Genomic DNA, 24819 nt, shown 5'->3' on the forward strand with positions numbered 1-24819 from the left:
TCTAAAGCTACAGGTCTCTTGCCCTTCTGCTAATGAGAGATAGGTTGGAGAGCTACTAGTCATGGAGAGCTGAACACCACAATCCTCTCTCTTTAGGCCTCACTCCATCACAGCAGCTGGATCTGTCACCTCATTACAGAGGAGAAGGCTTATCATGGCAGAACACAGCTAATACTGTTAATACTGGCTTTAGAGCAGAGTCTAAAACCAGGCTGATCGCAGAAGTGATAGCATTTGAGCTGCTTCTCGAATACAGATATGGAATCTAGGGCAGTGGGGTAAAGTTGAAGACCTAGAAGGCAAGGCAGCTTTATTCTCTGAGAGGCCCCAAATGAGCACAGAGAAGAGCACAGAGAGCTGAGCTGAAACAAGTTTCAGCAGTAGAGAGAGTGGAAGCTAAAAGGAACCATTATAAGCTTTCATGGGAGAATCCATTCCACAAGAGGAGAGAGAAGCAGCCATGTAGGGAACTCTTTAGAGCAAGGATGCCTTACAGTGTAGTCAAAGATACAAAAATAGCCTGAAGTTTTGGTAGATTTTATTGATCTCAGGGATGGAAAGAACAAAGAGGAACAAAGTCTGAGTGAAGAACATGGCCTTAGGTATTTATAACACTGTCTTTGTGGGGCAGCATTGAGTGGAGCCTATATCAACATCGAGCAGTAGGCATGTGGTATCTCAGGGCTGAGAGCCCTATAATCCTTAGAATTATAGAAAGTTCCTCTTTGATTGAAAAATGTAAGAACCTATGCCTTGTTCTGATGTGTGAAGCTATCATAACAGTTATTGAGGCAACCAAACGTGAGAAGAAAAGAAGGACACAAGGTAGGAGATGCTCAGAGGCTTGGCACGTCATGGAGACCAGCAATCAGAAAGCATGTCTGACTAGTCAGAATCAAATGTGCCTTCGAACAGGCTGTTTGATTGGAAAGTGTAATTAGATGATACTGGGTAGCTGGGCAGAAAACTTTTATTTTCTATTACAGAAAAACCTTCCTTAGATTGACATATGGTGTGATTTTAATCTAATTAGCACAACAGTTGGTTTGATACAAACCACAGAATGGAGCAGAACAAATCGGCACTTTGCTGGGTCATGCAATCCAAGGATAGAAGCCTGTCTGCTTTGTATATACATCAGCTCTCCCACCCAAAGGAATAAAAACATAGTTAAGACTTGGAAATACCCATTATGTGACAAAGTCATTTTAAAGGAGATGTAGTGAGAGGAGGTGGGCGCAGGAATTCATTTACTTATTAGAGGCTAAGTCTTCTCAAGATACAAACTGTGCTAGCTTATGCAACTCTGAGAGTTTAAGAACTCTTCGTGCCAATGTGCTTTCTATATCTTATCTTATAACCTACTTACAGGCTGCACTTAAAACTGCGCATAAAAATAACGTCCGTAGTTATTGTAAAAAAAGTTCATTCTGTCCAAAGTAATTGAGTGATAAAATATTTGCTCCACTTTTCTATATAAAATGGAGGCAAGAAAACTCAAATCTTCTCTGAGGTGTGAAACAAATTCTGATCATATCAAAGACTCACTCATCAGAAGATAAAGGAATAAAATGTGTGTACAAAAGATGTATGAGGAAGGAAACATGGAAACAGCAAATGGCTCCCAAGATACGAGTCCAGCCTGGCTTTGATCCAAAAGGCTAATGCTAGGAGCTAATTTGCATTCTAAATATATATGAATAATATATATATTTATATTTACTTATTCAAGGACTCAATAATTCTCCACTAAGATCTGGTGTATATGGAAGAGGAGTCTCTGAGAGAATGGGTAGCTTATCAAAGTCCTAGAGAGCACACAGCAATGATTTCAATATAGACAACCACATTCAAAAGCGACTGCTCTCACGTCCCATTTACTATTACTTCTCAGTGAATAGAGTCTGTCTGCTGCTGGGGAAAGGCACATGGAATAAATTGAAGCACATAAACCAGATTCACAAAATGAGATATAGAAGTTATACAAATCATAGTAGGTTAGGTCACATGACATTGACTATAAATTCAAATAAAAAAATATACTGACAATTTCTATTTAACCTAGAAAGCAAAATAATGACATTTGAAAGTGTGGGCTGAGCATGCCAAGTGTTGACCACAGATAACTCAAAGTCAAATAGGAAATCTCTGTGCCCTAAATAAGAACAATTCATAGCAAGAATTATAATACAAAAATTAGTTGCTTATAGTAACATAAATATGTGGATCAATAGTCTTCAACGTTGACTTAACAACTGAGTCATTTTATAATTGTATAAAAATGCAATATTTTTTTAAACTGGCAGCTTCTACCCAAGGGACTCCCATCTAACCTCCTCAGGTAGGTTTTTAAAATGTGATAGTACAGTCTGAAAAATCAATGTGTTGGAAACGACTGAATTATCACAGCACTATGCTTATGTATTTCCCAGGAAGTTGCTATCTGGAAATCACAACTTAGCGGACCAAGAGGCAAACTGGTTTTTGTAATGTGGCTGCCCTGAGGAAGGGATGAAAGCTATGAAATCATTGGCAGGCAGTTCTCACACGCCCCTGGAGGATCCAGTCTGTTCTACAAGGAACAAAGGAAGGGATTCCTGAGCAGAATCCACTTTAAGAAACTAGGTGTGATATGTGAAAAGGGAAGGTTTAAAAGATAAGCTGCTGGTTAAGGTTGGCTCATGGTTTTAGGGTAGGAAGCAAATGGCGTCTTACTACTGAGAACGGGAAGAATTCCTGAGGAGTGAGCCACAGCAGAGTGTCTCTCTCTCTCTCTCTCTCTCTCTCTCTCTCTTCTCTCTCCTCTTTCCTCTCTCTTCTCCCTCTGTCTCTCTCCTCTCTTCTCTCTCCTCTCTCTCTCTCCTCTCTCTCTTCTCTCTCTTCTCTCTCTGTCTCTCTCTTCTCTCTCTGTCTCTCTCCTCTCTCTCTCTTCTCTCTGTCTCTCTCCTCTCTCCTCTCTCCTCTCTCTGTCTCTCTCCTCTTTCCTCTCTCTCTCTCTCCTCTCTCTCTGTCTCTCTCCTCTCTTCTCTCTCCTCTCTCCTCTCTCTGTCTCTCTCTCTTTTCTCTCTCTTCTCTCTCTTCTCTCTCCTCTCTTCTCTCTCCTCTCTCCTCTCTCTGTCTCTCTCTGTCTCTCTCTCTCTCCTCTCTTCTCTCTTCTCTCTGTCTCTCTCCTCTCTTCTCTCTCCTCTCTCCTCCTCTCTCTCCTCTTTCCTCTCTCTCTGTCTCTCTCTTTCTCTCTCTCTCCCCCTCCCTCTCTCCCTCTCCCTCTCCCTCCTCTTTCCCTCTCTCCCCCCTCTCTGTCTCCTCCCATGTGTTCCCAGCCCAGCCCTCCTTCTCTTTCCCCCTTTCTGTTCTGTGTGTTCTGCTTCTCTGCCCTCATAGCTCTGCTCCAGTCTGTCTGCCTCTATCCCATATTTCCCCTTCCCCCAAATAAAACTTTGTGCCAGGTCTGTCGCATGGTGTGATTTATCAGGGGGATAACTTGGCAAGGGCCCACCAGACACCTAGCACTAGGGACTTCATATTTTATAATACTCATCTCTCCAGTTCTCCTTCTCACCATCTCATCTCTCCAGTTCTTCTCACTGCCCCCCCCTTCCTCTACAAATAGTTTGCTTTTTTCTTTCATGTCACATACTTATGTGATTACGTTAAACCACTGTTCCCCATGTGAGAGGATTATGTGATACCAGTTAGACTAGGAGTTAGACTCCCTGGTAGGCAGACAGGGAGAGGAACCATGTTAAGAAATAGAAAGTGGCAAATTGCTGTAATGGACAGCCTCTTCCGCTCTCTCCTGACTTGAGAGGAAGCCAGGAAGCTTAAAGTCTTGCTGGCCTTTGTCCCTATCAGCAGGGGCCATATTGCTGGACTGGCTCAAACTTTTCAGGGCCAGATCAGGTCAGTTGTGGGCTAATCACCAACTCTAAATCTAGTTAGAAAAACTCTTCAAAGGCTTTTAAACCTGTCTTAAGAAGAAAAGAGATCTTTCAGCTCCGCCCCCAGCCCCCAGTGCTTGGCAGGAGGTCTTTGTCTCTAGTGTCTGCTGCAAGCAGTGTTCTACTCCCTCCCCCAACAAAGACCTTTCTTCAACTGCTGATTTTCTTCAGCACTTGGATTTCTCCATTGCCACCTGATACACTTTACAATTTTTTTCTGCCCTTTGATTGTTTAACTGGCAGAGAGTATGAATCTGGGTGAGAGCCCTAGACTGCATCAAGACTAGTTTATCTTCCAACCATTACCCCCTTGTTCCAATGTTCCTGAGCCCATGTTAAGTTTATTTTCTAATCTTATTTTTAGCTGTCTTTCCCTCCTTTGGTCTCCCCAGTGACTGGTACCAAGAATGGTGTCATCAGCTGCAGGCTCTCTCACCTGATTCCTCTTCCTACAGCATCCTCTACTTTATTCTGCAGATGCTATAGGAACAGTCGTTCCACTGACTTCATTAATTAGGAAAGAATGAGATTAGCACTCACAGAAAGCACTATGGGCTCGCCGTGAAGCAGCCCATGACAGGCATGCTAGTTTATAAGCGACTATTGTGAACACACTTTATCACCCAAGTCTACAGCTCCACAACTGAGGTGCATAACTGATTGTATCTATTTTTAAATATAGCTTGTTAACATGTGCATTTGGACGTGCCCCATGCGTGCTTTAAATATTTATTTTGACATACCTCTGTGGGTGTCTGCTGAGCCTTTTTTTCCGATTTTGGCAAATCTTTACTTCCTCTTCTTTTTAAGGATAACTGAAACAAAGCAAGAACATGGTGAGTTTGGTAAATGATAGTCTTTAGCACTATCTAGTTTTAAGTACCCTAGCCTCATACAAAACCAAGGCAAACAAATGAGTTCCCAAAAGAAGTAAAACTTCCCAAGAAGCTTGAAGTCTGGATCCTGACATAAAAGGCTCCCATAATTGATGGGCTAGTTGAAACGGTAATTCACAGACTATTAACTAGAGCCGAAGTCATGGACGAGCCCTTTATAGTCATTGATGCTCACCTCCATTGCTTACTCTAATAATAAGAATGACCTGTGTAAATACTAATCATTCACAAGTGACTACCACATGGCACTAGATATTGAACTACAGAATCAAAGTTCAATTAGACACCATGCATACCAGCAGAAGCTCAAATTAGGCAAAGGACCGAGGAAGCTAATACATTGTAGAAAATACAATGTTTAAGGCTTTAGGAAGCATGGATTTTGTTCTTAATGAAGCATCACCTCCATGACAAAAATGCTTACCACTTGGCAGAGGATGGGAAACATTTGCTAAACAAATGAGCAAACACAAAATTCTAAGTTTGAAAGCCAAAGAGAAGAGCAGGATTGGAAAGACAAACAAAAGCAGAAATAACTCCTCAAAACAAGAAGCTTTGTGTGAATGCAAAGAACTGAAAATTAAATTCTTCATATAAAAATACCTTGTTAAACAAAGGTATCTGTTTCTGCCTTTCTTGGGGAAAATGTATGACTGTAACTGCTTTTATTCAGGATGGAATTCAAGCCACAGAGGTCAACGGGTGGTGTGTGTTGCTATTCATTGTAATTCTTAGAGTAAACTAAGTTGCTTGTAGAATAAGAGCTTCCTGCCAAAAGACTACATCTCCCAGTTTCCCTTGCATCCAGGCAAGGTAATTCCAAAAGGAAGGGACTACAGGAGGAAACTACTGCTCCTTCTATTGGTCCTCTAAATTTGTATCATTACAGTTCCTGAGATAAGAAACGATCCTTTTGTCTTATGCCTTTGGCCTGAGACAGACTAGGCTGACTCCATGATAGGCTTCAAATTGGCAGTTCAGGAGACTAGGCCTAAATCTCTGTTTCCAAGAACTGGGCAAGTCCAGGCAAGTCAGTTCCTGAAAAAAGCCCAGGCCTCGGGTAGCCTGCCCTGCCATCAGAAGCTGCCCTGCCACCTGGCCTGAGGCAAGGACAGTGGATCAGCAATAGTTTCCAGACCTCCCCAGCAACGGTTTCCAGGCCCCCATGCCCCAGTCATGGTACTAGACTGTTCTTAGAGCCAACAGATTAAGATAGAGTTCACCTACCCCTCCCAGAATGCCCCTAATGTGTTTTAAATAGGGCCTGAGAACTTACTGGACCACCTGCATCTTGGTAGACCGCAGGTCCCAGTGTCCTGGACTCCTGCAGAATAAAACGCTCTTTGCTTTTGAAGTTTGGGGTATCATTCTTCAGCCAATCATGGACCCTTACAGGTCTGCCTTTGTTTCTGCCCCCTCCAAAGCCTAAATATGTCTTTTAGTGCTAAGCATACTACCCCCATTTTGATTGTGCTTGTTTGAATAAAAATGACCTCCCCTTTCCTCTGTAGGCCCATAGGGAGCAGCACTATTAGGAGGTGTAGCCCTGTTGAAGTGCGCATGGTCTTGTTGGGGGAAGTATGTCACTGGGAGCGGGTCGTGAAAGCTCAGGAGGTCAAGCCAGGCTTAATGGCTCATCATCTCTTTCTGCTGGGTGCAGATCAAGATGTAGGACTCTCAGTTCCTTCTGCACCATGTCTGTCTGCATGCTGCCACAGTTATGCTTCCCACCACGATAATGGACTTAACTTCTGAAACCAGTAAGTCAGCCCCCATTAAATGTTTTCCTTCCTAAGAGTTGCCATGGTCATGGTGCCCTGCATGGAGCCATATTGGATTTGGGCCTAGCCGCTTTTTGACTGCATGGTTCAAAGTGTCTCTGGGCTGTTTGGCCACAGAGACTCACCCCGAAGATGACTGCCATAAATCTTAAGATTGTTGAATGAAAGCCTCTCCCATGAATTTACAGCACAGAAGTATAACATTCAAGGGATGCCTCAGCTCGAGCAGATACCAGTTATCTCCTCAGTCAACACCCAGTGTCTCCACCACCTGACCTCATCGCCTGACTTCTTTGCCTCCAGCTATCACTGCCTATACCCTCATCTCCCCCTCCTTCATATTTCACAAAGGTCACTCCCCCTACCTGAAAGCCTTAAAAGCTGCAATGTTCATCCCAATAAACGAGACCTTGACAACAGAACTTTTGCTTGGTCTCCTTCTTCTCTTCACCCCCATTTTGGCCCACAGGTAGAAAGCCTCCTCGGGACCCTGAATAACTGGGTCCCCGCTGGCGGGGACAAGTGGCGCCCGAACACAGGGACCCCGAAGCAAGGCCGACTACAGGACGATGGAGATAAGAGAGCTGCAGCGGGAATCAAGGACTCTTCAGGCCGCATCGCTCATGCGTCGCTGGAGAAGGAGGTAAAGACCGGTCGAATAATTGTCGTCTAATTGCCATGGGGAAGGTATGGATTTAGGAGGCTTGTTTCATAGGAGAGATCAAGCGCTCACTCAGGGAGAGAGGATTAAGAGTTAAGAAAAAGGATTTAATCAAGTTTTTTTGTTTTATTGATGAAAGGTGTCCCTGGTTAATTTTAAGCAGTGTGGGGCTAGCTTAAGTAAAACTTGTAATAAAAAAGGGACAAGGTAATGGTAAAGTGTTTTTGCATATGCGTTCTTTTAGAGTTATATTTTAGTCTTTGGATCCTGACTAGAGATAGTTTACACCCTAGACATGAGAGAGAATGGGTTTGGGAAAAACAGTCCTCCCGGACTCTCCACGGATGCTTTGGAGAAAGAGAAAAACTTTTCAGGGCTCTCCTGGGAACAGAAGAAAGGCAGGAGACGTCCTGCCTCTCTGCTGGCTCCTATTGGAGAAATGCTTATTTCTAGTTCTGGGTTCCATAGGTAGGATATGTGGGTCCCTATCGTGGGACACCATCTAGTTTTTTCCCTCTATGTCTATTGTATGTCCTTGGTGCACCAAGCTATCCATGTCTGTCAGTTTATGTCTGTGGTCTTTGTTTCTCGTTGTTTAAATGTTTTATGTTTCGTGTTCAAAAGAAAAAATGATAAAAACTTTATCTGCCAGTCGTTCACACCTTGACTTGGTTTTAACTCGTTTCAAGAAGGGAACAATGCATAAAAAACAGTTTCAATTGGCTTTTGGAGCCTACATCTGTAGCTAGAAGCCTAAGTCTGCTGGACAAGCTCCCCAGGGGCTGGCTAAATGTTTATACTAGCTGATCCTAAAGACACCAGGAGCTTCACAGCTTAAAAGGTGTAACATTGGTAACAGAAAGTTGGCTTAAAACTGTAATTTGGATATGAGCCAACCTAGGGAAACAGGTCCAAATTGAGGTAATATTTTTATGGAATTCTTATTCTAAAAACCAGGCTTCTAAAAGATTTTAGGGCAATGTCTCTTTGAGGTATTGGAGACCGCACCATCGTGCGTTCATATGTAGGAATTGGCAATCATAGCTAAAGTTGTGGTTTGCCCTAAAGTTACTGTATTTTGATGCTAATTCCACTGCCCCAAGAACAGCTGCCTAGTCACATACTCAGAATTCAGGTGACTTTCCAAAGTTGTGGCTGTGCTCTGGTGTTACAAAGAGATCTTAAAGATTGTGATTAAAGATTGTCAGTGTTACATTGACTAACTCAAACTTATTTATAATTAAGAAAAAAATCAAACAGGTAGAGATTGTTACAAGATTTACGAAGGATTGATGAGGTTTTAGAACTTGTGAGAGCATTACAGCTTGTTGGCTTACTCCAACTGCCATTTCAAGATAGATTTAGAGGATTGTTTTTATGCAGTTTGTTTACATCCTGGCGATTGTGAGTTTTTATTTTGTGAGCTTGCTTATAATTTTAGAGAGCCCATAAAGTGATATCATTAAAATTTTTACTAAAGAATGGCTAATAGCCTTATATTATGTAATTTTGTCGCTTCTTCAATGTAAGAAGTTAGAACTTTAAATCTTTAAGTGTATATAGAAATTTTTACTATGGCTCCGTGCAGTGCCCCTTCACAGCAATTGAAACCCTAACTAAGACGCTGGTTTTGTTTACTAAAGCTTTCAAGGTTGTGGGTATCTTTGAAGCTTTGGATGAAATGAAAACTTTCTTTACCTCAGGATCTATAAAACCATTGGGAATATAGTTTAAAAGGCTGTAAAGCAAGAAAAAAGTTAACTTAGAATTTGTTCCAAAAAGGGATTAACAGTTAAAAGTCCATGTACAAGTAATCTTAACCTGCTACAGGTTTACCATATAGGTTGAAGGGCTCTAGCAGGCCTCAGCATGGCAAACATGTCACCAACAGCTTTTGCACTTCATCCTCATTCCCTGTACCTTGATAAACCATTAGATTACATTGCTAATGCTTGCCACCAATGTCCATTTCCTTATATGGCCACCTCTTCCTCTTGATGCTGACCACCAAAGGTCAAGCTATCAAAGTACTGAAGTCCAACAATTAAAAGCCCCTTTCAGCTCCCCTAATTAACATGCCCAATCAAAGTTAAATACCTCATCCTAACATGGGGTTTCCCCTTTTCATTTCATAAACTGCAATCTGCTTATGGGCCACACCTGTCTCCTCTCTATCCAGAAGCAGTCCTTTGTCTGTCTAGGACAAATACTCTCCCCCTACCCCATTTTCCTTTCCCCTTCTTCCTGTTTCTCTATCACCTGTCTTTGTCTTTTATCCCCTGCCTTTTGACCCTCTAGGACCAATAAACCTCCTTTGTGCTGAGAACTCGGTCTGGGGTGTCTTGGGCCAACTTCAGTCCCTCATATGTAACTTGGATTCAACTCTTGGTTAGGAAAAAGAGATGTTTTCTGAAGCAAAAGCAAAAACCAAACAAACAAAAAACAGGTGTGTTTGATATGATTACCTGCTCAAGGTGCTGCACTTCCCTGAATAAAGAACAATTATGTTCCTGACCAATGGCCTCAGCAAGATGGAAGCCACCATGTGATTGGCCGTCACCCTATTGCCCTCATCAAGATGAAAACAGCCATGACACTTGGCCACTATTTTTACTATGGTTACAAAGAAGGCATGCCATGTGACTTCACCACCGTCTTGGTTAATTTGACCCTGTAGCATAAACCAATTATGGCGGTACCCTTCTGCATCCCCTGGTTAGCATTATATCTCCTTCTCATTAGAGCACAAAGACAACACCAGGCCTTCACCAGGCTTTCTTTTCCCTGGATTAAGATGGAGATGCCAGGCCTACAAGTTATTAACTATCAAAGATAATTAACATTGTATAAGTTAATGATCAGTTCTGTTGTAAACAGTCACATTTTTTAATATGCCTCAAAACTATGTTACAATCATGCTAAGTACGAGTGTAATTTATTTATAGAGATAAGCTTAGAGGGAGAGACCAGTGTATTTCTCCCTATATATCACTCTCTCTATATGTTCTGAAAATTAACCCTAAAGCAAGGAATTCAAGATAAATTAAAGTGAACTTAAAGTTTGTGGATAATAAGATTGAAAAATCAGTTGGATTTTACCTTGTGTTAATTTTGTTTCACCTTATATTGACTAATTCTAACCTTGATGTTACTTTCTTTCTTTGTCCTCAAAAAGTTGTACAGTTTTACCTCCTGACTTAGCTTCTGGGTCTTTGTCACCTTTTATCATGGCCCTCTAGATAGATTTCTTCTGATGAACTCTTAACTGCTGACCACCACTGTCAACTTATATCAGCTTGAAGCAGAAAGAGAGATTGGCACCCCCAGGCCCTAAAAGCAGTTAAGGTGACCAATGAATCATGGGTTATCCAACTTATCTGTCTTCTTGCCACTCTAGGTATTATTTTCAAGATTCAGAATTAAAACAGCTGGACTGAGGTCTACTTTGAATTAATTAACCTGTCTTGACAGCTCTCAGAGGAGTCCTTGGAGAAATCTCAGATCAGCTCACCATCCACGGCCAGCTAGACTCCTTGCTTGCTGCAGTATTCTGAAGTAAAGGGGTCTGAGCACAGCTAATGGTGGATGTGCGCCCTCCCCAGGACCAGTGCTGCTTCCACACCAATACTCATATCTGCTTTCACATGAGGCCCCACACACTGGGAACATAAAAACTTCAATCACAGCCTCCTCCTAACTAAGGGATTCCTGCTCCTCCCGTGCTAGGATTCTGCCTTTGTTCACTTCGTCCCTCCTTGCCCTGTCTTTTAACTGTTTTACTTACTGAACTTCACTCTTTAACCAAACCGAATGTTCCACATAAATTCTCCCAATGGCTCTCACTCCACAAGCAGCTCAATTTGTTCTACTTGTTCCCTGAGATATCAGCAGAAGAACTTTTCAGGCACCGTGGAGAAACGCTGGCTGCAGGGGACCTTCAACCTTCACCCCAGGCCAGATACAATTCTTTACAATAGTCCTGTATTTTCCTCTCCTTTCTGTCTTTTGGTGTTCTGTTGCTTTTGCTAGCTCACTGTGATGCCGCAGTCCAGCAGTGGGACTAGGCTCTATGCATCAACTCCATACCCACTTCCTCTGACTCACTCCATCCCTCCCACTGCTGCACCTCCATTTCTGCCCACTTTCCTGGAAAATCTCAGTTTTACTCTGCAACCAAATCATCTGCTTACAGATTGTTATTCAAAGGTTTCTCCAGAGTTGCAGGGTGGCAATCACGTGGTCCATCAGAACCAACTGAGTTAAAACTTCCCTCCGGCTGACTGAGCACAAGACTCCTTTCTTCAACAGCACTGAGCTTCCAACAGTGACCCTCCTCAGCAGGAAACAACTTAAGAGCCTATGCCCCCATTTTTCTGCATCTCCAGTTTTCTAGTCTCCTTAGATTTTGAAATGATAGTTTCCTGCTAAAAGACTACACCTCCCAGCTTTACCTGAAGCCAGGCAAAGTAACTCCAGAAAAGAGAACCAGAAGAGAAAACATGGTTCAGTAACTTCCAACCCTATAAATGGTTGCAGCCATCTTTCTCCCCAGACCTTCTTTACCACTGAAAGACCCCAGCTTAGCAGCAGTAATGCCATTTTGCAAGGCTGTACTTAAGATGACTGGTTCAGAGAAAGGTTAGAACACTGAGTACACAGCGGCTGCCAAGCAAGATGTGTTTGGTTGAAGGCCTGGCAACAGGACGACCCCGGGAGAGGTCCCACACCCTGGTGGGGGGGCCGAGTCAGCCGTTATGTTCCAGAAAGGTAGCTAAGAAACTTGCCCCCGGGCTGAACCCTTGGGGGGCCGAGTCAGTCCTTATGTTTCAGGAAGGTAGCTAGGAAACTTGCCCCCCGGCTGAACCCTTGCCACATTAGAATCCACCAATTATATCCCTGTAACCATGCATCTGCTTCTGTATGCTTGCTTCTGCTCCCCAAAATCCTATAAAAAGCCCATCCTTGGTTCCGTGGGGCGCGCCAGTCCCCCGAGTGACTGAAGCGCCCGCAGGTGCCTGTGCCTGTGTATCCCGACAATAAACCAAATCCTCTTGCTGATTGCATCCTGTGGTGTCTCGGTCTGGTCTTTGGAGTTGGAGGGTCTCCATCCCGAGGGAAAGTTCTCCCTGAGAGCTTTTCAACCACCTTCATGGTGTGAGACATTCTCAAAACCCAGGTGGGCGAAACTATGCTTCTGCGCCTAGTCTACCAAGGAAAGTGGTCCCACCTATCTAAGGTCACGGACTTCTGTTTTCCAACCTTCCATCTCTTTTAAGTCACCTCAGAAATCCTCTTAGAATTGGAAGTTCTAGTTTCTGAGTCACCTATTGGCAAGAAACGCTCCATAGAATACCAAGAACATAGGGGGATGAATTAGAATATCTGAAAGGCCATCATGCCATAGTCCTAGTAAAACCAATGTAATCCCCATTCTTCGAACAGTTCCCATTCTCTCGCCATGGCCAGTTAACAGTGCCACAAAAGCACTCAAAGTGTGAAAGGATGATTAGCTGCCCTGAATTGTGCACTAACTCATGGCAATGCTGAGTGTGTACTCCCACTAATTACTCTGAAGACATTGAACAGAGAACTTAGCAAAACCGATAAACAAATGTCCTACCAAGTTCAATCACTGAAACAGCATCACTAACATCAACAGTAGCAGTTAGAAAATCAACTCTGCGAGACTCTTCCTGGGTCCAGTGAATCAGAAACACTGGGGCTGATCTACAACTTAATGAAATCTGTAGGTTCTTCTATTGTCTTTTTTTCTTGTGACAGAGTTTCAACTCTAGTCCAAGCTAGCCAGAACTAGCAACCCCCTGCTTCATCTTCCTCGGTGATGGGATTATAGACGGAGGCAGCACACTTAGCTTCAGACTCTGATCCTGATGGTAAGTCTGCCTCCGTCTAAAGTTACGACTTGGTTGCCAGTACAATTGCCTAAGCCAGAGAGTTTAATTGGGTTCCAGGACATTCATGGTAGAAGGGAAGATCTGGACCTGCACAAATGGTATCATAATAATAAGGCCTCTATGTATATCCCTACATGCACCTATCACCCTACCCCCAATAAATACATGTGAGAAAACCAAATAATTTGGTACATAGAAGAATCACATTCTGACCCACTTAGATCACATAGGCAAAAGTATCAACTCAGGCTATGGCTAGACCTAGTGGGGAAATCCAGCCATGATGTTTAGAATAAAATAATATCTCATTTTGAATATGGTATATAAGTAGCCAGGCCATGGTAGATGGAAAGAAAAAAGAAAGAGAGAAGGAATCGTAAAGCTTTTATGTAAAAATAAAATCTATTCTTGAGAAACATGAATTCAGTGTGGGTGTGATGGAACAGGAGATACATGACCCAAGGCCCACGGTGACCCACGTTAGATCTGGAAAGACACGGAGCAAGGCCTGGACTCTACTCCATTGGTGTCAAATAGTTGCTTTAATTAGAAGCAGGGGCAGCTTTTAAGGAACAAGTGGTGTTATTAGACCATCACAGTTCAGAAATCACGGACGGCAGCACAAATGGCTTCAAGATGACAGGCAGATGTGCAAGAATTAGGAGGAAAAACATGTTCTAGTTCTGCAAATATTGTTGGTTCTTTGTGTCCCATCCATTTTCCATATATCATGTGATGTTTAGTTTGAATGGTCAACTAGAAACAATATAGAATCACCTGGGAAAGGGAATATCAAGGATGGATTGTCTTAATTAGATTGTGCCTGTGATGTAGAAGGTATACAGATTATATTAACTGAGCTGGGGAAACTTGCCCAGCCTGCGTAGCACCATTTCCTAGGCAGCAAATCTTGAGCTGAATGAGTGGAGAGAAGGGCCCTAACTACAAGCCTGCATTCATGCATTCATTCATTCATTCATTCTCTCCCTGCTCTTGTCAGTGGCCTCTTTCAGCTACTTCAAGTTCCTGTAGTCTTGACTTCCTCACAGATTGACTAAAACTGAGAACTGTGAACTAAAACAAATCCTTTCTCCCCTAAGTTGCCTTAGTCAGCACCAAGAAACACTGGAAGCAAATGTTACTAAAAATAATTTTTCTTCTAATGTGGTTTGAATTGATTCAAAAAGGAACAAAAAATTTTAAGCACTAACAGAGATATCTAAAGGCAACAAATACAGGAAAGACACAGGGCAGTGGAAAAAGCTGTTCTTCCAGAATGGAAGAATTGCAACTAAGTTATCCAGGAAGCCTGACTGTTAAGGGATTTTGCAAAATTAAACTGCATGAACAACAGGAAGAAAGGTGTAGAGAGGTGAGTATATCTAGAAACATTTTAACTTCAAGGAGAAACAATCGAGGCTCAGACACTGAGGACACCTGAGAGAAGAAAACAATGAAAAGATGTGTTTCCTTTCAGAGCTAAGAAAGGAAACAATGTAGTCAATGTTAAAGGATGAATTAGTTTTAGCTATCCTGGGTTTTTTTGTTATTCCAGATGAATTTGCAAATTGTTCTGTCTAACTCTATGAAGAATTGGATTGGAATTTTCATGGGGATTGCACTGAATCTGTAGATCGCTTTTGGTAAAATGGCCATTTTTAATATATTAATCCTGCCAATCCATGAGCATGGGAGATCTTTCCATCTTCTGAGATCTTCTACAATTTCTTTCTTTAGAGGCTTGAAGTTCTTATCATACAGATCTTTCACTTGCTTGGTTAAAGTCACACTGAGGTATTTTATATTATTTGGGACTATTATGAAGGGTTTCTTTCTCGGCTTGTTTCTCTTTTGTGTAGAGGAAGGCTACTGATTTATTTGAGTTAATTTTATACCCAGCCACTTTGCTGAAGTTGTTTATCAGCTTTAGTAGTTCTCTGGTGGAACTTTTGGGATCACTTAAATATACTATCATATCATCTGCAAATAGTGATATTTTGACTTCTTCCTTTCCAATCCCTTTGATCTCCTTTTGTTGTCTGATTGCTATGGCTAGAACTTCGAGAACTATATTGAATAAGTAGGGAGAGAGTGGGCAGCCTTGTCTAGTCCCTGATTTTAGTGGGATTGCTTCAAGTTTCTCTCCATTTAGTTTAATGTTAGCAACTGGTTTGCTGTATATGGCTTTTACTATGTTTAGGTATGGGCCTTGAATTCCTGTTCTTTCTAGGACTTTTACCATGAAGTGGTGTTGAATTTTGTCAAATACTTTTTCAGCATCTAATGAAATGACCATGTGGTTTTTATCTTTCAGTTTGTTAATATAGTGGATTACGTTGATAGTTTTCTGTATATTAAACCATCCCTGCATACCTGGGATGAAACCCAGGATAGCTAAAACTGTCCTCAACAATAAAAGGACTGCAGGGGGAATCACTATCTCTGAACTCAAGCAGTATTACAGAGCAATAGTGATAGAACACTGTATGGTATTGGTACAGAGACAGACAGATAGACAAGTGGAATAGCATTGAAGACCCAGAAATGAACCCACACACCAATGGTCACTTGATTTTTGACAAAGGAGACAAAACCAACCAATGGAAAAAAGATAGCATTTTCAGCAAATGGTGCTGGTTCAACTGGAGGTCAACATGTAGAAGAATGCAGATCAATCCATTCTTATCACCCTGTACAAAGCTTAAGTCCAAGTGGATCAAGGACCTCCACATCAAGCCAGATGCACTCAAACTAATAGAAGAAAAAGTGGGGAAGCATCTCGAATACATGGGCACTGGAGAAAATTTCCTGAACAAAACACCAATGGCTTATGCTCTAAGATCAAGAATCGACAAATGGGATCTCATAAAACTACAAAGTTTCTGTAAGGCAAAGGACACTGTTGTTAAGACAAAATGGCAACTAACAAATTGGGAAAATATCTTTACCAATCCTGGAATTGAAAAAGGGCTTATATCCAAAATATACAAAGAATCCCACTAAGTTAGACTGTAAGGAGACAAATAACCCTATTAAAAAATGGGGTTCAGAGCTAAACAAAGAATTCACAGCTGAGGAATGTCGAATGGTTGGAAATGTCCAACATCTTTAGTCATAGGGGAAATGCAAATCAAAACAACTCTGATATTTTGATATATCACACCAGTCAGAAAACCAGAGCAAAAACTCTGCAACAGCAGATGCTGGCAAGGATGTGGAGAAAAAGGAACACTCCTCCATTATTGGTGGGATTACAGACTGGTACAACCACTCATGGAAATCAGTCTGGAGGTTCCTCAGAAAATTGGATATTGAACTGCCTGAGGATCCACCTATACCTCTCTTAGGCATATACCCAAAAGATGCTCCAACATATAACAAAGACACGTGCTCCACTATGTTCATAGCAGCCTTATTTATAATAGCCAGAAGCTAGAAAGAACCCAGATGCCCTTCAACATCTGAGGAATGGATACAGAAAATGTGGTACATCTACAAAATGGAATACTACTCGGCTATCAAAAACAATGACTTTATGAAATTCGTAGGCAAATGGAGGGAACTGGAAAATATCATCCTGAGTGAGGTAACCCAATCACAGAAAAACACACATGGTATGCACTCATTGATAAGTGGCTATTAGCCCAAATGCTTGAATTACCCTAGATGCACAGAACACATGAAACTCAAGAAGGATGACCAAAATGCGAATACTTCACTCCTTCTTTAAAAGGGGAACAAGAATACCCTTGGCAGGGAAGAGAGAGGCAAAGTTTAGAACAGAGGTAGAAGGAACACCCATTCAGAGCCTGCCCCACATGTGGCCCATACATATACAGCCATCCAATTAGACAAGATGGATGAAGCAAAGAAGTGCAGACTGACAGGAGCCGGATGTAGATCTCTCCTGAGAGACACAGCCAGAATACAGCAAATACAGAGGCAAATGCCATCATTAAACCACTGAACTGAGAACGGGACCCCCGTTGAAGGAATCTTAGAAAGAACTGGAAGAGCTTGAAGGGGCTCGAGACCCCATATGAACAACAATGCCAACCAACCAGGGCTTCCAGGGACTAAGCCACTACCTAAAGACTATACATGGACTGACCCTGGGCTCCTACCTCATAGGTAGCAGTGAATATCCTAGTAAGAGCACCAGTGGAAGAGGAAGCCCTGGGTCCTGCTAAGACTGAACCCCCAGTGAACTAGACTGTTGGGGGGAGGGTGGCAATGGGGGGAGGATGGGGAGGGGAACACCCATATAGAAGGGGAGGGGGAGGGGCTAGGAAGATGTTGGCCTGGAAACCAGGAAAGGGAATAACATTTGAAATGTAAATAAGAAATACTCAAGTTAATAAAGATGGAAAACAAAAGGATGAATTAGTCCTGGAGAAATGCTGGAAGTCTGGCATTCTTTCCTGGGAGGCGCCTTGCGTTTTACTCTCATTTAAATAGCATTTAAATGGTATGGGGCTAAATGAAGCTCTGTGAAAAATCCCTCCCCTTGAAATAAAGATGTATTGCTTTTAGGAAGACTGTGGGACTACAGTAACTTTAAGTATCACATCCAATTTTTCAATAAATATTTATCATCTATTCATGGGCCAGTATGATTTCATTAATTTTCTGATGTCTGTAAAACAAAGGTAGGAGTTGAATAAGTTACAGCAACGCCATGTCTCACTTTTCTCTGTTGTTACTCTACTCTACTTCACACACTATGTCTAGTGGTTTCTCTGTGTGTCTGTGTGCATTTCATGTGTATATGTGTCTGTGTTTAGGTATGTGTGCATGTATATGTGTGTACATGTGTGCCTGTGTGTATGTGTGTGTGTGTTTGTGTGCATATGCATGTACATGTGTTTATATGTTTGTACATGTGTGCATGTTTTTATATGTGTATGTATGTATATGTGTATATATTTGTGTGTATGTGTAAGCATGTGTGTGTGTATGTGTGTGTGGTGGAATCTTTTTGGATAGTGACAATGGCATCTCACACCTTCTTTGTTGGCAGCATGGAAACTTTAGAAAGTTCTCCAGAGATGTTTGTAGGAAACATTTCTTGTTCACTTTTTCTTTGCATTCTCAGATATAACTTGTCTGAAAGAGGCTGCTATTCCTTCTCCCACATGAAAGCCTGGAAGTGGAGTGTTGCCAATAATTACGTGTGCATGGCAATTATATAAATTGATTGTTTATGTTCTCAAAGTGATAGAAGATTGCTCTTTTAATTGCAATTCGGTCTACATCTGCCTCTCCCTGACCTGTTTTGGTTCTTTTCACAGAGAGTTTGCTATGCAGTCTTGACTGGCCTAGTACTCACTATGTTCTGTATCCTGCTATTGACGAACCTCAACGCTCCTGCAACTCCCTGCTCCTGAGTGCTGGATTGACAAGTGAACCTTCAATAGATGCCACCAAAAGATATATTATGTGCACCACAATGTAAAGTGAGATCCATTTCTATGGTAAGCAAACCAATGAACTAATTATATTAATGCCTGTGAGCTTTATAGAGCAATGAAGACAGCTATGTCCTTTCCTAAACATTTTATGTATATCTCCTCTTTGAGTCTGTCAGCTGCTCTGAGTGTGATGTCATAGTGTCAGTATCACGTCGCTGTGGTTGGATAAACTACCCAGCTGGCAGATGTTAAATGAGCGTTCATAGAGTCCGTTTCAGAGCTCTTGCTCTGAATAACTCCATACATTTAACTGTGGCGCACAGGAGCAGAAGTGCAGTCTAGCAACTGGCTTTGCTACTTCTCTATGCTGTCAGAGGATGGCTGCACAGGCATGTGAACCCCCTTACACACGTTACACAGGTGTATTGTGTCTTCCATCACCTACACAACAAAAGTGATGTACACACTGGTTCTCATAATCTGAAATTCATGTCGTGTCGACACTGGAGGGAGGTCCAGGTATACACCACCAAAGGCTGGAGGGAAACTAAAAGAAGCAGGAATCTGTCTCAATTTCCTCTTGTAATCTGGCCTTGGCAGCAGACGCTTCTCTACTATTTAGGAAGGAGGCAGAAGGATCAGGAGTTAAAGGTTGCCAACTTAGCTAAACAACAAATCTGAGACTAGCATAGGCTGTATGAGACCTTATCTCAAAACAAAACAAAACAAAACAAAACAAAACAAAACAAAACAAAACAGAACAGAACAGAACAGAACAGAACAGAACAGAACCCAACAACCAGGCCTTAGAAGGGCACAAAGGGGCCTCTTGTCTCTAAAGTCAGCCTTGTCTTTACTGACATTAGAAAGCCTGGGAGTATGTGAATGCACTACTTAGAGTACAAGAGCAGGTGAGTCTCTGCTGTCCATGTTGTTCATCTTACCCTATAAGGGTAATCTAGGCTCCCAAGTCATCTACCAAGGCATGATCATGTGTCGAAAGTAGAATGTGGGTAAGAGAGGCAGAATCCAGGGTGGTTATCCAAGAGCACTCTTCACCAATTCTCCTAGTTTCCCATGTTCACAGGCAGCCATTAGCAGATCTTGATACATTTCATTTATCCTGGGAATATTGGATAAGGTCACTCTGTGATCCATGAAAGCTGGTTTCAGATTCATGGTGATCTTTTCATCCTCCTGAGTGCTGGCATTACAGGCATGAACCACCACACCAGGCCTTTTAAAACATTCTCATCAATATATTTCCCTAGGACATTACCAATATTTGACCCCAGAAAATATTTTTTAATGAAAGCTTTAAATTATTTGAAAAAGCTCACCTTCCAGTTCTAAATTGCAAATGCATCTTTTAATAAAAGTGTTCCAATTAGCACCAAAGGTGTGATCTGAGTTAAGAGTGAATGAAACAAGTCCAACATTCACACTTATTACTGGGCTTGACTAATCACACAGTTTTGAAACGTTTCTTCTATTTAAATTTACTTTTCATTCCTCATCTTCAGGAAGAGATTGTGTGCACATCATTATAGTGACCTCTTCCTAGATCTAACTTTCAAATTAAAATCTGTCAACTCCTGGAGAGTGTAGAGAGAGGGAGAGCATTTGATCACTCAGTCTTAAATTAGATGTGTGCATCAAATCCCTCCCCTCAATGTTCACTGATGTATGAAAAGAGGGGGAAGGAATATTTTAGGAACCAGAGGTAAAGAATTACTCCAAAGAAACACCATCTTCCAGACACAACAATATTGCTGCATATATGAACTCACAGAAACTATAGCAATATGCAGAAGACTTGCAGAGGTTCGAGCCAGATGGGGTGCCAACACTGAGAGGGGAAAGTGGACAGGGCTTCCAACCCTTAACCAAGAAGCTATCTGCAACTGATACTAAATGGCAAATGGAAAAACAGTTTTCTCCAATGGAATGTTACTATGTGTATCAACGACACTACAGTACAGATGAACTCAGAAGTTTTTGGTTGGTGTTTTGTTTCATTTTGCTTTCCTTTGGCTTGTTTTTTATCTTATTGGGCTTTTGGTTGTTTGTTCTGATAGATAGATAGATAGATAGATAGATAGATAGATAGATAGATAGATAGATAGATAGATATAGAGATATAATTGAAACACAGGGAAAGGACATAAACTCAGTTGTGTAGAAATGTGGAGAGGATTTACGATGTGTTGGGGGGAAATACTTAAAAATATATGAAAAAAATATCAAATTAGCCATTAGTTTTACCAAATTTGTCTTTTCCTTTTGCTCCTACAGTCTTTCTAGGCAGAGAAAAGCTTGATTTTCACAAGATTTCACCTAATAAGTCATAGGTAAACATGAAGGCAAATGCCAAGAGAGAGCTGTACCCAAGAAGCCCTAGGATCCATTTGCCAAGGTTCCATAGAGAGGCAAGAAGGCCAATAGCAAGGTGGGATGCACAGCATGGAGCAGGAGAGAAGGCAAAGCATCCTTAACTCATCCACTTCAGGAATCAGCCTGGGAAATCGACTAACTCTAGCATCTGTTCCCAGGATACAATACTAAACAGAAACACTGGCTTTGTTTTTTAATGCTCAATAAGAATGGTATCCTTCTTAAAGATGCCCAGTCACAAAGGTGCAAGTCAAACGTAGAGAGGCGAGTTTATAAACATGTTGTTCTGCTCTGAGAATTTGTATTCAGTTGCTGAAGAAATGACTCAGCAGTAAAGAGCCCTTGCTGCTTTGGATTTGAATCTGGATTTGGTTCAGAGCACAGACATAGTGCCCCTCAACCTCCTGTAACCCCAGTTCTAGGGGATTCTATACCCTCTTCTGGCCTCCACAGGCTCCTGCACAAACATGGTGCACATATATAAACCCAGGTCTACACACATCCACATAGTAACCTAAGTCTTAAAAGTGTTGATTCAATGTTGAATAGAAATAGCAAGGATCAGATTCTGTTATTGATACAAACAATTCAATGACGTTTCTCTCTTTAGCTCCTCCATTTTTTCCCACTGCGGTAAAGATGATACATGCAAAAGATCAGATTGGGTATAGAATTATATAAATTCATTGTTATTAAATAATATAACATATAAGCTTGAAAGCTAACAGAGAAAGAGAACACTAGTATTCTCCTGTTTGAGAAGCAGGGTCCTTACTTTAGGGTTAAATAAGTTATGTATAGTTCTTTATTTTTTTTTTTGTTGTTTTGGTTTTGGTGGCTGGGTTTTTGTTTTGTTTTTGTTGTTGTTATTGTTTTGGGTTTTTTTTGTTTATTTGTTTGGTTTCGTTTGGTTTTTTCAGACACGGTTTTTCTCTGCTTATCCCTGGCTGTCTTGCAACTTGCTCTATAGACCAGACTGGCCTGAAACTCAGGGAACCACTGTCCTATGCTGGTATTTCCTTTCTAAAGTCATTCTTTGGTAGTAGCAATGACTTTAGGACACCTCTAAACTTTTCTTACCATACTACTTGGTATAGTGCTTAAAGGCTTTTAGATGAGAAAATGTACTCTCCATAACAAAAGTTAGGTGAGCCAGAATTTAGAAACTCAACTCCAAAGAAATTAAAGGTCTTTAAGGATATGGGCTAACAGAGAGAAATAGAGGCTTGTTTTTGTTAATGGGATTCAGTGGCTGTGGAAACACAGGAGTACGGGGAGGAGACTAATAGCTGAGGCTCACACAGCTTTGTGAAAATGTCTCTTGTATAAATCAGGTTTGGATCTAATAACTGGTGCTCAGTCTTTCATGGTGTGGTTCCTACTATATGATCAAATAATTTCTAGACATGTAGGAAAAACTTGATTATTCAAGTTTCTCTAGGTTCCCCGGGGGGCTCAAAGGTACTGGTCAGATAGTTTTCTTGAACAAGTAATCTCTTTGTCATTATGAGAACATTGTTGGAGTATGGATAGCCAGTCAGAAAGTCAGCCAAGAACTGTTAATAAAAACTGGTCTCGGGGCTGGGGATTTAGCTCAGTGGTAGAGCGCTTACCTAGGAAGCGCAAGGCCCTGGGTTCTGTCCCCAGCTCCGAAAAAAAAAAAAAAGAACCAAAAAAAAAAAAAAAAAAAAAACTGGTCTCAAGGCTAGGGTATCTTATTTCTCAAAGCAAAGGCACATTATAAATGCTTCTTTAATAGCATTTATAATATAATAGAGGAGTTATATACCAGCCAAAAGCTTCAGAAAACTCTACTGAGTTAAGACTGGGAGAGTTTTGCACAACGCGTTGTTGGTTTTGTGGTTTTGTTTGTTTGCCCCATCCATGAGTAAGGTATGCTTTTCAACAACGCCCATCAACAAATGCAGAAATTTCAAATTCCATTTAATTTGCTGTGGTTATTGAGTAGGATAATAACCGTCATTCTAGCTCAGCAACTCAGACATTTAGAAGGCCATGTATGGCAATGATAGCAGTTCCTTATGGACCTTCTCTACAATGAGGCAAACAAACTAAAAGCCATGTAGAGCATTTATGAATGGAAGTCCAATCCCTACTGCATGATGTCTCAGCCAACTCAGTCATGAGCGATGTGACTGTAATGTGAGTATGTTTGATAGGATTGTACCAAACATGCCTAAAGCTGCTATTCCAAAATATCAGGATGCTGAGGAATGGATATAACAGCATGAGTACCTGAAAATTCATCCTGATATGAACATATAGTTAGGATATTTAATAAAACTTTTCTATGTCAGAAAAGTCGATCATTTATAAAATGCCTTGAAAGGAGGAAAGAAAGTCCCCAGAAGTGGTTCTTGGAGATTAGTAAAACACAGGAATCTGAGGTATTCAAACACATCTCCCTCTACCTTGTGTTCCCAGTACAAGCACAAAAAGTTGCGCGTGCCCATGCATCTGAAGAAGATGCCCAGCTCAATTGCAAAGAACAGTCCTCTTATTAAAATTTCAATACAGCAAAGAACCCTTCAGGGATGGGGAGGATGACAAACTGAACAATGAGTCCCAAGGTATAATTTTCCTTACCATCTTCACACATTGAAAAGCCTTGGAGGAAAGGTATTGTTTTGTATAAACTACAGGTAAGCTTCTTTCAAATTTTTCTGAGATTAAAGTATCCCCTAAACCTAGGATCACTCAGTATTCAGAGTTAGACTTAATTTCATTTTTACCTTAAATAGAAACTGATTGCTAGTAGCTCCCAAAAACTGAAAGGAAATTACAGACCAAGGTGACTATACCCTTGTAACAACAATGGAACAAGAAGCATTAAGTGGGCAGCTAAAGCCTTCCTAGTGAGCCAATGTGACATGCACAAATATTTCTTTTTGACATTCAGTGAGATAATTCCAAAAACAAACAGAAAGAAGAAAATACACCAAGTTAAGGTTACTTTATGCAATGAGGGAAAATGGCCTTTTGAGCTGGCTCAGTGGGTAAAGGCTCTTTTGGCCAAGCCTCATAACCAGTCTGAGTTCAATACCCAGAACTGACAAGGTGGGAGGAGAGAACTAATTCCCGAGAGTCAGCCTCTGGCCTCCACACCAATACTGTGCATGTGCGCATGCATGTGAAACATATATAATACATAAAAACTACAAATGGCAAAAGGCAAAACCAAATGGTAGTGAGGATGACAAAAAAGGAAAATTCTTACATACTGCTTTTAGGAACTTAAATTAGTATAGCCAGTGTGGAAAGCAGTAGGGAAGTTCTTCAAACTAAAACTACCATAGGAACAAGAAATGTAGATCTTAAAGAAAACAAACCATCCTATTAAAGAGATAATGATCATTCATGCTTATTGCAGGGCATCCAAGATAATCAAGATATGGAATCAATAAGATATCCAGAGATGCTGAATGATTAAAGCACGTGTGCGATGTACCCACCCTGTTGATTGCCTCTGTATCATCTGACAAAAGTAAATTTAAGGAGGAAGGATTTTTAGCTCCCAGGCACAGAGATTTCATTCTATCTTGCAGGGAAGACATTGGGGTATCTCATATCAAGCCAGACAGGAAGCAGAAAAAGGGCCAAGACAGAAAGATGCCACAAGGACACACCCTCAAAGACTTACTTTCTTCAGTCAAGCTCACCCTTCTTCAGTTCTACCACATACCAATAGTATATTCAAACTTTGAATCCACTAATGGATCAAACTCCCCTGGAAGGGCCCTCACTCTCCTAATCCCATAAAAACTTCTACATTTAGTCAAGTTAAACATTCACATCTACTGTC

At 41.4% G+C, this 24819-nt stretch overlaps 1 protein-coding gene across 1 annotated transcript in view; it reads right to left on the bottom strand.

Moving 5' to 3' along the window:
- The window catches only part of Mtcl3 (MTCL family member 3), a 55585-nt gene that overhangs the window by 5076 nt on the left and 25690 nt on the right, over positions 1-24819 (bottom strand). Inside the window, 1 exon segment of the mRNA NM_001447367.1 lies at positions 4682-4753. Coding sequence (NP_001434296.1) covers positions 4682-4753 — 72 coding nt within the window.

The sequence above is a fragment of the Rattus norvegicus genome, chromosome 1 (genome assembly GCF_021556685.1).
Source record: "Rattus norvegicus strain SHRSP/BbbUtx chromosome 1, alternate assembly SHRSP_T2T, whole genome shotgun sequence".
Taxonomy (NCBI): domain Eukaryota; kingdom Metazoa; phylum Chordata; class Mammalia; order Rodentia; family Muridae; genus Rattus; species Rattus norvegicus.